General features: G+C 33.5%; 1 protein-coding gene across 1 annotated transcript; it reads right to left on the bottom strand.

The window, feature by feature from the left end:
* Nucleotides 1–3860: 3860 nt before the first annotated feature.
* On the bottom strand, nucleotides 3861–9518 carry LOC111384069 (SUN domain-containing protein 2-like). Its single transcript, XM_023008294.1, has 2 exons — nucleotides 8248–9518; nucleotides 3861–4351 (listed from the first exon to the last, which is right to left on the bottom strand). The coding sequence occupies exons 1-2, from the start codon at nucleotides 9346–9348 to the stop codon at nucleotides 4043–4045; spliced, it is 1410 nt and encodes a 469-aa protein (XP_022864062.1). The 5' UTR covers nucleotides 9349–9518; the 3' UTR covers nucleotides 3861–4042.
* Between the last annotated feature and the right edge of the window lie 5918 nt (nucleotides 9519–15436).

The raw sequence follows: 15436 nt of genomic DNA, 5'->3' as shown, positions 1-15436 counted from the left end.
AACATATGTCCATTGAACATAGAGGTCCACAAGAACTGTGATTGGAGAATCAGCATCACCATTCCAGTACTGATTTATTACAAGATTACTACTTAGATTAATAAGATTTTGTCAGTCCAAAAAACCTACGAAAGTTACTTAAAAAATGAAATTTATGTAATCGAATGATACTAGAGAAAATTATAAGCTAACATTTTGTAAATTGTATTATCTAATTATATATAAGTAATGATACACGACCCACAAGGATGATTGCGCACACACACATGGGGGTGAGGATTATTTTATTTGCATGAGACCCACACATCTCATGTGTGCGATCATCAGGGATGTCATCCATGAGGGCCAAGTAGCATTTTCCATTATATATCAAACATCATGGGAGCCATTGTGCCCCTACTGAGTACTCTCAAAGTTCCTAGGGATGGAAAGGGACCAGTACGGGCCCTTCTTATCATCTTAAATTACTTAACCCTTTTTTTTTCTTTTTCTTTTTTTAATTATTAAGAATTATGGTTTAAGTTTAAAAAATAAGATTTGGGATGGGGACCTGCCCCAATTAGCCAAGGGATAGAATGGGCAATTTGCCATTCCAAGTCCCAAGCGCAAGTTGAAATCTAGGGATGGAAATATATGGTGATACTACACGTACATCAGGGCGTTCATCTCGGTGCCCATTTCCCTAAAAGTAGGGAATGGACATCCAATGAATACCGCACCATGTACAATTAGCATATTCCGGGAAAATATCTCCTCCCACTTTTATTTTAATTTTAATTTTTATGTTATATTTTTAAATTTTAATCATATTTTAAAATAAATAAACACACACACACACAGTACAATAAGTGGGGATGTAGTAATTCCCGTCCTCACCTAGCCTTTCAAAAATCCCCAGTGGGATAGGCGATTGGGATAGCCACCTCTATCGTACCTCATTGTCGTCTCTATTAAAATTCAATATATATATTGATTTTCATTGCACAATCAAGTGCGAAGATATTTAAACACGTGATGACTATATATTTACATCTTTCATGGCCAATTTATTTTTGAATAGTGTTAATGTACATAGAATTGTCAATGGATTGGTCAATTCGATCCGATAACCTGGTCCGATTTTATTATAATAATATGATATATTTTATTTATTATCACATAATTTATTGAACTTTTTTTTCATTTTGAAACTTGTATTATACTTTACACATAGCTTTCAAATAATAAATCATATTAGATAATAGTATAATATTGTTAATTGAAATATTTGAAGAGATTAATTTTTTATTAATTAAAATAAGATAAAATAATAATTAATTCATTTTTATAAATTAAACAACTAAAAGAGCCCATAGTTGGAGTTGCTTTCATTATTCCCAACTTCTCACTTTTTATATTGAATACTTACTAGAATATCATAAAATTTACAATCTATAAAAATGTGTGCCAAGATTGAGTAAAAAAATATATGGGCCTTTTAATTTTAGAGTTTTGAAGTTGACTAATATAAAATTTTTCTCTTTCTAATTTTTTAAAATTAGGATTGGGTTATCGGATTAGATATTAGATTGAGACATTTTCATAAGTAAGATATTAAGTATGACATATTTCAAAATTATGAAAACAAGTTTTAAACTTCAAAAATTAGATTTTTATTAAAATTTTATTTATGATTTAATTAATTAATTATATTTAGATCACAAATTTATACAATTTGGTCACAAATTAACAATTTAATTAGTAATTTATTATTTTTTGGTCACAAATTAAAAATTTTATGTCAAAAATTATTTTACGATCAAAATTCAAAAATTTTGTAGGTCACTATTTGTTCATTGGTCACAAATCAAAAATTAATTAGTTACAAATTAATTTCTAATCACACATATCAATTTATTGGTCATAACTTATTTCTTTATTATAAATCAAAAATTTTATAGGTCATAGATTATTTTTTTATCACAAATCAAAAATTTTACAAGCCATAGATTATTAATCGATCACAGAGTCAAAACTTTTATTGGTCACAACTCATTTATTCATTGAAAATTATTTGATTAATTGGTCATGATTAATTTTTCGATCACAACTTAATCAATTATGAGTCACGGTCACAATTTTTAATCAATTTATTGGTCACAAACGCAGTACAACACCATCTCACCACCACCACCATGTCACCCACCCTAACCTACTTCGCCACCGCCGCTACCATACCACATCGCCACCAACAACCACCACAAATCCAACAACCAAAAAAACACTACCACCACTACCCACACTACCTCACCACCACCACCATTTGCAAAATCATATCCATCCCTATTCAACAAATCAGAAACTCACCCTTGCTCACTCAAATCTTGCCTGACCACCACCACATACCTTTAACAAAATTGTTATCGGTCTCCTCAATCCACCAATATTCCTTACCCCGCCAGCAACCAATCCTCCACAAATCTATCCACCTTCGTCCTCATCAACAATCCCATAGCCCAAAACCAGTCTCCCAACGGCACTCATCGTTGCTCCTCACTGTATCTACTTCGTGCAACGCTCCTCGCTATATCTACTTCTCGCAACTGTTCAATGCTATCGTTGATTAGGGCAACACTCATGCCTGCGCTGTCGACAGTGGTCGCCCTCCGATGTCACTGTTCAAATCCACTCGCAGATGCGTATTTGTTGCTGGAGGTGACACTCACTCCACTATGATGACTTCATCGTCACAGTGTCGTCAGAGTGAGTGGTCGGTCGTCGGAGAAAAAATATAAAAGAGAGAGAATGATTTATTTGGGGATGAATTGATTTAATAATGTATAACTACAATATTGAATCTTAGAGAAAAAATGTAGGGAGAAAAAATAAGTGAGAAAATTAGGGTTTTTTGATTTTAGAATAGTAAAACTTTCCACATGATTTTAGAATGTGGAATTTTTAAAGTATGATATTATGTAATTTCCACTATTAGATAACATAGCAAATCAGATATAGATTTAACAAGCAAATATTTGTTGGATTATCAGATCGAATAATTATTCTAACAGATCGAATTGAATTTGTACAAATCCGATACATTTACAGCGCTACTTATACATAACAAGTTACACAATGATTTACATAGAGATAATGTGTCAAAAAGAATGTAAGGATTTTTTATTTTTATTTATTTATTTATTTTTATTGAAAAAATTCTGACCCAATCATATTTTACTATATCACATGTATGTAAATCGTTAAGTACATTTAGCCATTTGTTTTTTTATCTTGTGAAGTTTTGCATTTGCCCAAAATTGTTAAACGTGAAACTTTTCCATCAAGCCGTGCAACTTTTGCTAGTTGTCCTAGGTTCTTTACGTGAACAACAAATATTTCCTCATCCTATAACAATGCCCATAAGGATCGATACGATTCAAAAACTTTCGTGTAGGTTTATGTAAAATAGCTTTCAATCTCCCACACACTAGGATTCCTACTTCAGTTTCAATAGTCTTATTTGTTAATTTATTTAAGGTATAAATCGTACAACGCCATATCATTTTAGGGTGATAGGGTTGCCTCGAAGACCAGTACGACCATTGTTAGGTGCAGAAAATTTCAAGGCCTATAGGCCTATCCATGTTGAGCATGTCGTGTTAGATGGGATAGTACGACGAACTATTTATTTAAGGGAAATTATGTAAATGGTGTAACAGTTTTTACCATATCATGAATTTTTCAATATGACATTTCGAAGACTCGAAAACGGTCCAAAAAAGACATAAAAATTCTTCCCTTGCTATAAAGATATGCAGACTACATGAAGACCACTCAACAAATTAATATGCAGACTATGAAGACGATCTCTTGGACGCAACAAATTGAAGAGAAGAAATAGCATCTCGAACACCGAAATTAACATATCAAGTTTTAAATAGATCGTAGTATGCAGTCCTACACAATACACACACAAAAAAAAAAAGGATACATGTGAAAACAGCTACTAGACTAGAACAAAGAAAAAAATTGGAGATGATGAAATGTTAGGTTGAAACAGCTGACATCAAGATTGCATTGCCATCATGGAGACGGAGTTGGGTTCTTTACCATGAACCCTCAATCGGTAGATGCACGTATGAGAAGAGCTCCCATGGTTGGATGTGAAGTCAAGCCGGATTGTGTCAACAACAGGAGAAGCTTCTGAGTCTAACACATTAAAAGTTTGAGCACTGCTCTTGTCAAGGTCGTAGGTAAATTCTGTCAAGAGAAACATTTTCTCAGTGTCAATAACCGGATTGGTCAAATCCTGTCCCTGTAGCCATCCAGAGACCCTACAGTGCTTGGGAGCGCTGGACCTATCATAAGCCACACTCTGATCAAAATAGAACATGAAATTGTTAGTGAATATACCCTTCGGGAGACAAACAACATCTTAAAAGTAAAAAGAGAAATGAGCATTTAAATACATCACCTAAAAATGCACAACTCATCAACTATTGACGACATCTGAGATATAAAGGTAAACTAAAAGCGAAATATTCACAAGTTTGGGAACATACATGAGAGAAATAGTATGATAAATTGCAAAAAGTCATCCAAGGAAAGTTAAAAGAGAAATCAAAGAGAACTGAGATGTTAAAAAACATAACGACTAGGGTATGAAACTCTCAACTTGTAATAATATCCTTGCCACTCTAGTCCTAGAATGGAACTTCCAAGAAGAAACTAACTCTCAACTTGCAATGATCTCCTTGCCACTCTAGTCCTAGACTAGACCTTCCAAGAAACTTACCTTGTTGCCAGGAACTTCCAAGAACTTTACTGCCTCCTCAAAATTTCTAGACAGCATATAGATGAGTAGCTCAGACACATGCTGAATTTTTCAGCATTTCAGTGCTAAGATATGCAGTACGAAGTTCCAATAATATTAAATCAAATAACTTTCACGACATTATAAGATATGACTGGCAGCATTAACTTTGTCCTTCGACTGATATAGTCGATGTTGGTCTATCTCTTCCTATGTTCTTTAGCAGTATAAATCCCTCTATTTGACAGATTTGAGAAAAACAAAATTACCCAAAGCAAGAAAATACAGATCTTGTTTCTCACATATATAAGAAATAAATTATAAATGAGAGTAAACAAGCAACGAGATAACACATCCTACAACAAAATGAAGACAAAGAAATCCTAAATGAGTTTTAAACAAGCCAAGAGATAGTATATCCTACAACAAAATGAAGACAGAGGAATCCTACTTTTGTCAATGTTCCCAAAAGTGTTCATTTTTTGTTTACTTTTCCCCTAAAACAATGAATATATAGCAACTCTGAATCTCTGATTACATATGAATGCAAAGGGGTGAATAAAATAATTATTATTAATCTATTGTGTGTTAAAACTTTTGAGATATTTCCAGATTCAACGGAAGAATATTTATTATTTTCCAAGAAAAAAAAAGGATTCTACACATACAAGCCTTCCCATTCAAAACAGACTGTCTCTACTCCACATCCAAGCGCCCCCAACCAAACAAAGTATCTGATTATAAGGATCCAAGTAAATATGCCTAGCACCAAAAAATGTCAACCCTACAGGTCCAACAAAAGTCGTCATGCAATATATCGTTTTCTACCCATTTGTAGCCCATCATGTTTCTTCATAGCCTGTCTCTGTGTTCGGATACACTAGTGCTACAAAAGGTTAACAAACAACGCAAAATTTTTGTACTAACTCTTTACATCTACTCACATAAAATTTTATTCGTTACATTACCGAAAAAGAAATCAAGGGGATTATTTTTCTTAGGGGTTGATAGATGATTGAGTATTATTTGTTCGTTCTGCATTTTTTTTTTTAGTAGGTAATCAGATAATTTTATTACTTAAAAGAGAATACACGGGAGGTATACAATCACTTTAAGTCAGTAAGGAACAACATGAAATTAGATACCCATCTACAAGATCTTTAGCCACAGCATTAAACCAAGAATACAAAGTAAAGTAAAATGTTTCTCTTATCTGCTCTCTTATCTTTGTTTGGTCTTCAAAGCAGCAGTTGTTCCTTTATCTCCACGCGCACCATACAATGCAACCCGGGAAAAGGTGTCATGCAAGTTTATTATCCTTATCTCGAAATTTTCTCCTCCTTGCCCGTAGTACGTCCTCTATACGACGAGGCAACGCCCAATCCATAGATTGAGAACCAAGTATACTGTTCCAAATCCAATGAACACCATCACAATGAATGAACAAATGATCGAACGTCTCCCCATCCTTCTTGCACATATAACACCACTCGATTACGTAAAAGCCTTTATATCGAAAATTATCCATTGTTGAGACCTGTCTCCTCCCAACTGTCCACAATAAGAATGTCACCCGAGGAGGCAATTTACATTGGCACACCAACTTCTAGAGAAATTAATTATCCACACATCCCAGGAGGAAACTAAAGTAAGAGCGAACTGAGAAAATGTCATCCCGTGCTATCCTCCACTTGATACAATCGCCTTCTCCTACTCGAAGGTTAGTTAAGACATATCCCGTACGTGACAGCCTATTTTTCAAAATGAATCCAAGCTTTCTTAATCACTATGTATTTCTTTCTAGAAAATATTCTCCCACTTTGATGGCCAAAAGTTTTGAAAAATAAGCAAGGGCTAAAGTTAGTATAGGATAAAGAATTGGATTGGTATTCAGAATATAGGGATGCTTATGCTAAAACCCTTATGACCAAGCAATTTTTTGTCACTTGCTTAAATTATAAATACTTTTGGTCAAACCTACTTTTTATCCACACATTTTGTGGGACCAAAAGTACGTCCACTTATCCACCATCATTTCCATCTATTCACAAACGAAGGCTTGGAAAGTACAAGATATAACTTTGGTATACAATCAAGGAAAAATAATAGAAATGGAGCCGATGCAGTCATTAAATTCGATTTAAAAGATGAGAAAATAGAACTTTGGGTAGGGAATAGGATTAAAATAGTCAAGCTTCTTCTACAAAAAAGTGGAATAGTTATATCAGCACATTTACTCCACAAACGAGATTAGAACAAAGCAGCGGTTTAGGAATAAAAATAATGGGCTTGATCAAGAAATCCCTAATCAAGATAAATTATTAATTTTGGAATAATTAAATGGCCGAATGGGAAAATAATACAGCTTATTTCATTAGAAAATAGGGAAGGAGGTGGTGCGGGTGTTGAATGGAATGTGGCGAGCTTCAATTTTAATTGATTAAACTTAATTTAATTAATATAAAAATATGAGTACTCCAATATAAAAAATGAACTATATACTTAAAAGGAGACTACATGAAGTTAAATTGTAATTTATCTATCATTAATGCCACATTTAACATATTATAATATTATCTCTTACGTACATGTATTTATATTATAATATTTATTATTTATAGAGTGAGATTCACTTAAAATCAACGTTCATCTACTTATATAATTATATTATAATAACAAATATATATGTAAAAATAAAATGTGGAGATTGATGAGAAACGTTCAATTTATCATTTTGTCATTATATAACATTGTCAATATTTTCATTCAAAGATTATATAAATTGTACTTTTAATTAATATAATAGATAATATAAGTATTTAAATATAAAGAAAAAAAATTGCTTACATATGCGATCAACAGCTAGGAAGAAAAGAGTTGAAGATGGGAGAAATTATCCTTCAGTCTTAAAAACCTTATTAATTATTCTTCATAATTAGGATTTACTTATCATTCCCAAATTTGTATCTACCCCACTAAATACAAGCTTCTCAATTACATTTTTGGCTAAAACTAGATTTTTAAGTGTTAATTAAACTTAATATACATACATATGTACATACACATATGTATATATGTATACATACATATATGTATATATGTATACATAAATTTTTTCTTTAACATTATCAATTAACTTACTTTAAAAATATTACGCATATTATTTATTCCATTCCATACAGAAGACGTGCAACACAGATGCTTACTACTAGTTTAGTTGAAGTTGTAGATGGAAGAACTATACACAAATTATTAATTAAAAGGCATAGTGAGACCATATTGTTCAGCTTAGTCGGTCATCTAGAAAAACAGATCAAGAAACCAAAGAGTTAATAGGCCATAGGAGCAGCACATAAAACATACCAATTTAAATCCTTATCCATACGTAACTTCTAGTAAAAAAATATGGATTAATTAAGCATTGCTGATAATATGGAATATGGGAATCAAAAGATTACCTTGGCTACATGTTCCAGAGTCACAGCCTCGGGAATAATGGCAGTCCTAAGCTTGATCTGAACAAATCCACTACTCCCCTTAAGCGGAAAACACTGCCCAGGCTCCCCAAAGCTCGGTCTAAGCATTTTAGCTGCATCAGCATGAGCTTTATTACGATTTGTCAACCAACTCCCACTCCCAGTCACTTTCCCAAATGGCTCTGAATGCCTCATCACCTTCCCGCCTCCGGATGCCAATGCGTAATCGACCATCCCAAGCCCATCAGCCGCATGCCTCTGAATTTCCTTCTCTATTATATTTCTCGCATATTCCCTAATCTGGTCCAGGCTCACTTCGTCACCATGATTGTCTCCATCCTTCTTTGACTTCCTAAACTCCTCGAAGAAATCATTAAATTCTTCCTTTGATAATAAACTTTTTGATTCAAATTGGCCCATAAACTTCTCATAAAGTTCACTCCTTTCATCCAACTTTTTCAACTTCAAATCCAACTTTTCTCCTTGGTTATCTAGTTTCTCAACAAATTCCTTTTTTACTGAACTGATCCCCTTCTCATATTTTCGGTCAATGGCCTCCACTTGGACCTGCATGGCTTTTAAAGATTTCTTCACGAACTTATCTATCTCGGCTAACTTACCATCCACATCCCCTGACATTGCTGAAATCCCAACCGTATCATGACCCGAATTTTTTAAAACAGCCCACCGGATCATCTGAACTAAACTTATTAATGCCAACAAGAGCACAAAATTCTTAGTAATAATGCTGATCGCAGTGAGCCAGCGTGGCTTCTCGGCTTTCGAGGACTTTCTTGACGCGCCAGTCCGTCGTGTCGTTGCTTGGTCACCGCTAGTAGTGTTGGGCGGCGGTTTTTTAACGTGGATCACATCCTTGTGGATCCCGGTGGAAGTACCACCGGCAGTGAGTCTAGCACTGGAATTGTTTGTGTTTGTATCGGGATTTATTGGGGAGGCCGCGGTGGCGACCATTTGGGTCGCGTCGCCAGCCAAATCGAAGCCGGCGGATGGCTGCTTCTTTTCCACGGCTCGGCGCCGGGTGGAAGTGGTATTTGCAGTGACGGAAACTGTGGATGCGGACATTGAACAGATGAATTCCAGAAATCAAATGCAAACTCTCGAGAGATCTGATTCAATTTTGAAATTGAAATCAAGAAACCCTAGGTGTAAAGAGGGAAATAGAAATGAAATTTTGGGAGAGAGAGAGATTAATCGCTACGGATACTTTCGTAAATAAAAACGAGCGGTTGTATGAAATACGAACCGACGGTCGACGGCTTTAGAAAAGATTAATTTTGGGAGAGAGAGAGATTAATCGCTACGGATACTTTCGTAAATAAAAACGAGCGGTTGTATGAAATACGAACCGACGGTCGACGGCTTTAGAAAAGATTAATTTTGGGAGAGAGAAGGATTAGAAAAGATGTCTATGGGTAAAACAATATTTTTTTCTCAAACTCATTTTAATCAGAAGTTCACCCTACGGGTGGGCGTGGGTTGGATCGGTTCGATTCGATTCTAAAGAAAATCGATTCGAACCAAAATTTTTTGGTATTTAATAAATAGAACCGTCTAGTCCAAATATAATTATGAAATCATTCGGGTTCGGTTCCGTTCGGTTCGATTCGATTCCATACTATAATTAAATTTTTTAACATTTATAACAGCATTATATAAATACAACTAATGACACATTCAATGATTTTGAAATGTCAAAGGCTAGTAGATTATTTTATTCAAATTGATCGCTACGATCAAAGTTTCGATCGATAGAGGTCATAGCTTTGATCGGATGTTACAGCGTCGACCGGCGATTGTATAGGTTTTGGAATGTCAGCGAGATTGCGAGAGTGAGTACGAGAGTTAAGACAGTGTTATACACTTTAGTGTAGATGTTTAGAGTTATTTAGTGGGTTAGATCTTGTTGGGCTAAGAAGTGAAATAATAAAATGGATAATTGGGCAAAAAATTTAAAAATTAGAAATGAAACAAATTATTAGGCTAAAATTTTGAATTTAGAAATTATTAATTTGTTTAGAAAAAATTAAAATTAAAATAATTTAATTTATTCAATATAAAAAAATTAGAAATATTCGATTTTTCGGTTCTTGGTCTAAAATCGAAAATCAAATCGTACCCGTTGGTTCTCAATTTAGATACCCGTTCGGGTATTTAATTTTATAAGAACCGTCGGGTTCGATTCGATTCGGTTCGGTTAGGGTTCAGTTCGATCAGTTCGGTTCGAAAGATTTGCCCAACCCTAGTTCTCCCAGTAAAGTTTTTGTTTGATAGCCATTATAGAAAAAAAAAAAAAAAAAAAAATATATATATATTTAAATAGTGTTTTTTTTCAGAATATGGTTAAAAAGTATGGTAAAGTGTTAAATTTACATAAAAATATTTTATTGTGTAATATGTAGTTAAAAATGAATATGAGAATTAAAAGATTTTGTTTTGAAGAGAGACGAATAGGAGCAAAAAATTTGGACGATGCTACATTTATCTACACATTTTTATCGAATTTTTTACCCACACTCATCACAATAGGAGGACAAGTCCCACAAGCTGGAATTTTTAAATGCACTCGAGGCCCGCGCGCATGTGAGAGTAGGGCACCAATTCAATTACCCATTTTTGGTACATATATATTTATCCAAAAAAATTTGCCTATGACTTTATAATACTCTTTATCTAAACATTCGCTAAAAAATTACTATCCGAAAACTCATTTTCTTATTAAAAAAAAAAAGGCCTTTTTTTAGTGATTGTCAAATTGGAGCAAAGGAAAATAGAAAATTAAATGCTGAAAAATACCAACTTCTGTTATGCCTGTTAAAATATTTGATACATTAAATTGGATTCCATATCATATAATTATCTACTATCCTTTCATTAATATATGTTAATCATATCAGTACATTTAAAGGCGTTTTGAAAATGTCGTTTAATAGCAATATTAAAAATCTCCAAAATTATAAAATTCCCTTTTCTAAAATATAGGACTTTATTAATTATTAAGACCCATTAGATTTTAGTAAATTTTGATAAAGATGGATGTAATGTGTGATTCAAAAGTTATGAATATCTAGAAATATGCGAGAAAATTAATTGTTGACTTTTATTTACGTTAAAATTTCAATTTTAATTTTTATCAAACAAGGGACTAACAATTAGTTAACAAATTTCTTTTCAATTGTCAAAGTGTGACCTGTTAGCCCATAAGTCAGTACTATGACTAAGCGGCTCTTGCTCACCCAACAGCAGCGGTCAATCTCGCTACCTTTCTCTATGAGCGGCCGCCATCTAACCAGAATTTCAGTGTGTCAGAATCTCAAGAACAATTTTCTGAAATGAAGTGTTGTTCAATCAAATTCATGATCCATCTCAAGAGCTGAGTTTCTATCAATCAAAATTTCTTTTTTCTCAATAAATAAATTTTTGAAAGGGTCATTTAGGTTCCATGAGTCATCTAACTGAAAGGGTCATTTGCTATCAACACAATAAATAAACCATGCAAGCGCAAGACAATTATGCGATGAACTTTTTTAGATGTGATATGGATGTAATTTTTTTATGTGATTAAAACACACGCACATATATGCTACAAAGAGATTAAGCTCTTACGAGCATCAATGGTGAGTAGAAGAAGTGTGATGATAAAAAAAAAAAAAAAAGGTCTATTTTATGGCAAAATATATAGCCCTTGTTTGAGCTTCATTATTGTATTAATACATTTTTCTCTTACTTATTTTCAATTACAAGTTTTCATTATTATTCAACTACACGTTCTTTAAAAAAATAATATTTCAAAACACATATTTTCCCAAATTCTAATTTTAATCGAAATCCTGACAGCGGCTTAGTCCCCATGATCATTTCTTTATAATAAAATTGTTTATGCTACTAATATTTTCAGATGTTTAGTGGATGGTTCCCATGTGTAGCTAAATTGGCATTCGTTCGGATTATCTACCTTTCATTTTTCTTCACTCTTCCTAATTTTATGGGTATCTGTTATATGCGACAAATGAACATTAACCTACGACAAAATTCAGAATAAAAATCTGTACATAAACAGGGGCGAATCCAGAAGTTTAACCCAGCACAGGCGGTCATGGACCGTTCAGCCGCAATAAAATATTAAGAGCCAGTTTGATACCATTTATTTATTTATTGCTTTTTTTTTTGCGAAAAATACATTTTGAAATTGTGATTTGATGGAGAATGCGCAGCTAAAAATAAATAGAAGTTTTGAATTTGCGTGTAATATTATTTTATTGAAAATGTATTGTTAAAAAGAAGAGAAAAAACATATTTTGAAAAAAATGAAAATCAAACAAGGTCTAAAGTTTAAATATAACAGTTATTTTGTTCAAATTGAATATATATAATTTTTTTATAAGAATAAATTGGACTCATCGAATGTCATTGTTGCCAAGTTTTGTATAATTAAAAGGAAAAGCATGGGTTCGAGTCTTTGCAATTGTACTTGCAAACCAAATAAAACCTAACAAATATTACTTTGTTAAACACAATGATTTTTGCCAACAAGTGGTGTAATGGTCAAGCTCCAATACCTCTATCAAAGAGGACCCGAGTTCGAAACCCCTTTGGTCCACTTCCTATTGAGTTTTTGTAAAAAATGTAGAATAAAAGCATTGTAAAATAAATTTTGCTAGCAAGGGGATTCGAACATGAAACATCCAACATAAACATACAAGCTCCAACCAACTGAGCTAGAAGCCATAGCTGAGACTAAAACGAAATACCAGTAATATTAGCTCAAAATTTAATATATTCCCAACAGAAAAAAACTCCTCCCAACGGATCCAGCACTTGGCAAGCCCGATCTACCAGGGCGACCGCTAAGGCTCACCAAGTGCTGGATCCACCACTGTACATAAATCATGAATAAATGATCTGTGACCCATACACATAAACCTATGCACATTTATATAGATCTCATATCAAAACGTAAAATTTTGATGTAAAAACCAATGAAATGTGAGTATGGATGATATTTTTTCATAAAGATACAATATCAACATTAAACTAACAACTTACATATCTGATGGATGCCCAGCTGAATGTGCTGCCTGCAAATAATGAGCATTAGCTGATGGACCCTCATCCATTGAAGAATGAACATGAAACAAATTCTCCAGCTATCTCGGTGGAGGATCAACAAAATCAGCATCATCTTCAACAACATCGACAAGTCCAAGTTTACCATCACTTATCATGAGCACTGAGATAGATATTTTTTAGTAGGGGAACCTGCCCCAGCTTTCCATTATGTCATTCTTGGACATCCCTTTCATTTGTTAGCTTGGGTTGAGCTAGTTTGTTGTACTCTAGTTATGTATGACAACCCAATCTCTGTCTCCAATGGGTCCAAGTCATTTACTCGAATCTGCCATTCTAAATACATTGAAAATGGAAGGTTAACAATGAAATATTGTTCGAAACATTGCATACTGCACTAGTCGGAAGTGAATTTAAATTCATACATCAGGGTTAGCAAAGACATCATGTCCTTCCAACTTGCAGCTGAGGGGTGCTCATCCGCCATCCAATTTTTGATTCGGAGGTACAAACTGGACATCCTTGTGACCACGCGTCCATTGAGACTAGGAATCGTCTCGCATATCCCCACTTGGAAAGCTATGAATAGACTTCTTAACTTATAATGGGTTGACAATAGCTCAAACCCTCCTGCAACGAGTTGATGGTAATGTCAAATAATGTCTTTCCCCATGGAAACATGTCCTTCATAGCATAGCAAAATCTTTAACCAATATGAAAAAGAAGCTATCAACAACCTTTTCGTTGACGGTTGAACACGGTTCGTTTTGGACGATTTGTGTCATATTTTCAACTCAAACCATTTCACGCGATTTGAAATTTGTTCAAACCAAACCAAACATAAGCATTATTTGAGGTTTGGTTCTATTTTAATCCACAGTTTGTCTACCGATATTATAATAACATATTTAAAACAAGCCAACATATAAGTTTAAAAGAGAGTTAATAACGTTAATTATTAAATTATATTCATCTTTGTCTGAAATTCGAAGCATAAACAAAAAGAAAGAAAAGTAATAGCAACTTAGCATTTAACAACATGCCATTAGCTTTCTCCCTTCAATTTTTTCAAAGCAACATTATAGATGTAGCAGCAGTCCTTAAGTTTTAAAAATAAGTTTTAAAAAAAGGGGCACATAAGCCAGGCCCCTTTTTTTGCATGAGTGATAATGTGCCTTGGATTATAATTTTCTTCTATTCTTGTTCTCCATTTGCTTCTCAAGTGAAACATTGAATCGTTGAACACATTTTTATTTTTGGTCGCTTTCCTGCCTACACTATATTTAAAGCTAACTAAGATAAAGTGTCCGAATTAGATTGTAACTAGTAAAGAAAATAAATGAAGCTCTACTTTGCTTCGAAAACATAATTCTTCAACAGATTGTAACTACGGAAAGTTGACCTGTAACATAAAATCTTTCTTTTTCAACTTCCCCATATTAATCACCAAATGCATAAAAGAAACAGATTTTTCTCAATATAGAACATGTGAAAATGAAATAAAGAAATTCGAATATAATAGAGTAATGCTTCAAATAAAAGAAAATTCATCCCTGCTGGTTCACTTAAGAAAATTATGAACCAATTAATGGATTCATTAATCAAAACTTGCCACTCTATGAGGATGTGATGGTTCCTTCGGTGGAGTATGTACAGAACAAGCAAAATGTTCCCAAGAGTATTCTATTGCCATTTCTTGTTACTCCATTGATTCTGATTCTGCCTCGAGTCCCATCCAAATACGAGAAAATTGTAGATCACTAATTTTTTCCCCTTAAAAATTGTAAGATTTATGATTTGATGAAATTAGATTTTTAATTTAAAAATAAAGAAAAATGGTACAATTCGATTTTATGCGATTTTTGAAAATCGAAATCTAAACCAAACCATTTTGACATGCAAAATAATTTGGTTCGATTTGAGGGAAAAAATACTTGCGCATCCACGTGGAATTAAGCCAAAGGTTTCAAACCAAAGCATTCCGTTTGATTTGAGGTTTCGCGATTTTTTTGAGCAGCTCTACTTTTTGTAATATCTTGAAAACAATTATGAAGTAATCAAGTACAAAACCCCGATCCCGACAACA

This window comes from Olea europaea, chromosome 3 (assembly GCF_002742605.1).
Source record: "Olea europaea var. sylvestris chromosome 3, O_europaea_v1, whole genome shotgun sequence".
Classification (NCBI taxonomy): Eukaryota; Viridiplantae; Streptophyta; class Magnoliopsida; order Lamiales; family Oleaceae; genus Olea; species Olea europaea.
The sequence above is the reverse complement of the archived record's forward strand: the minus strand, read 5'-3'. Positions and strand labels throughout refer to the sequence as shown.

Bases quoted from the DNA above. Each gene is read 5' to 3' on its own strand.
- LOC111384069 (XM_023008294.1), bottom strand. From the start codon at position 9,348: ATGTCCGCATCCACAGTTTCCGTCACTGCAAATACCACTTCCACCCGG. The intron at 4,352-8,247 runs GTAATCTTTTGA...TATTTTGATCAG, and splicing joins CTCTGGAACATGTAGCCAAG to AGTGTGGCTTATGATAGGTC.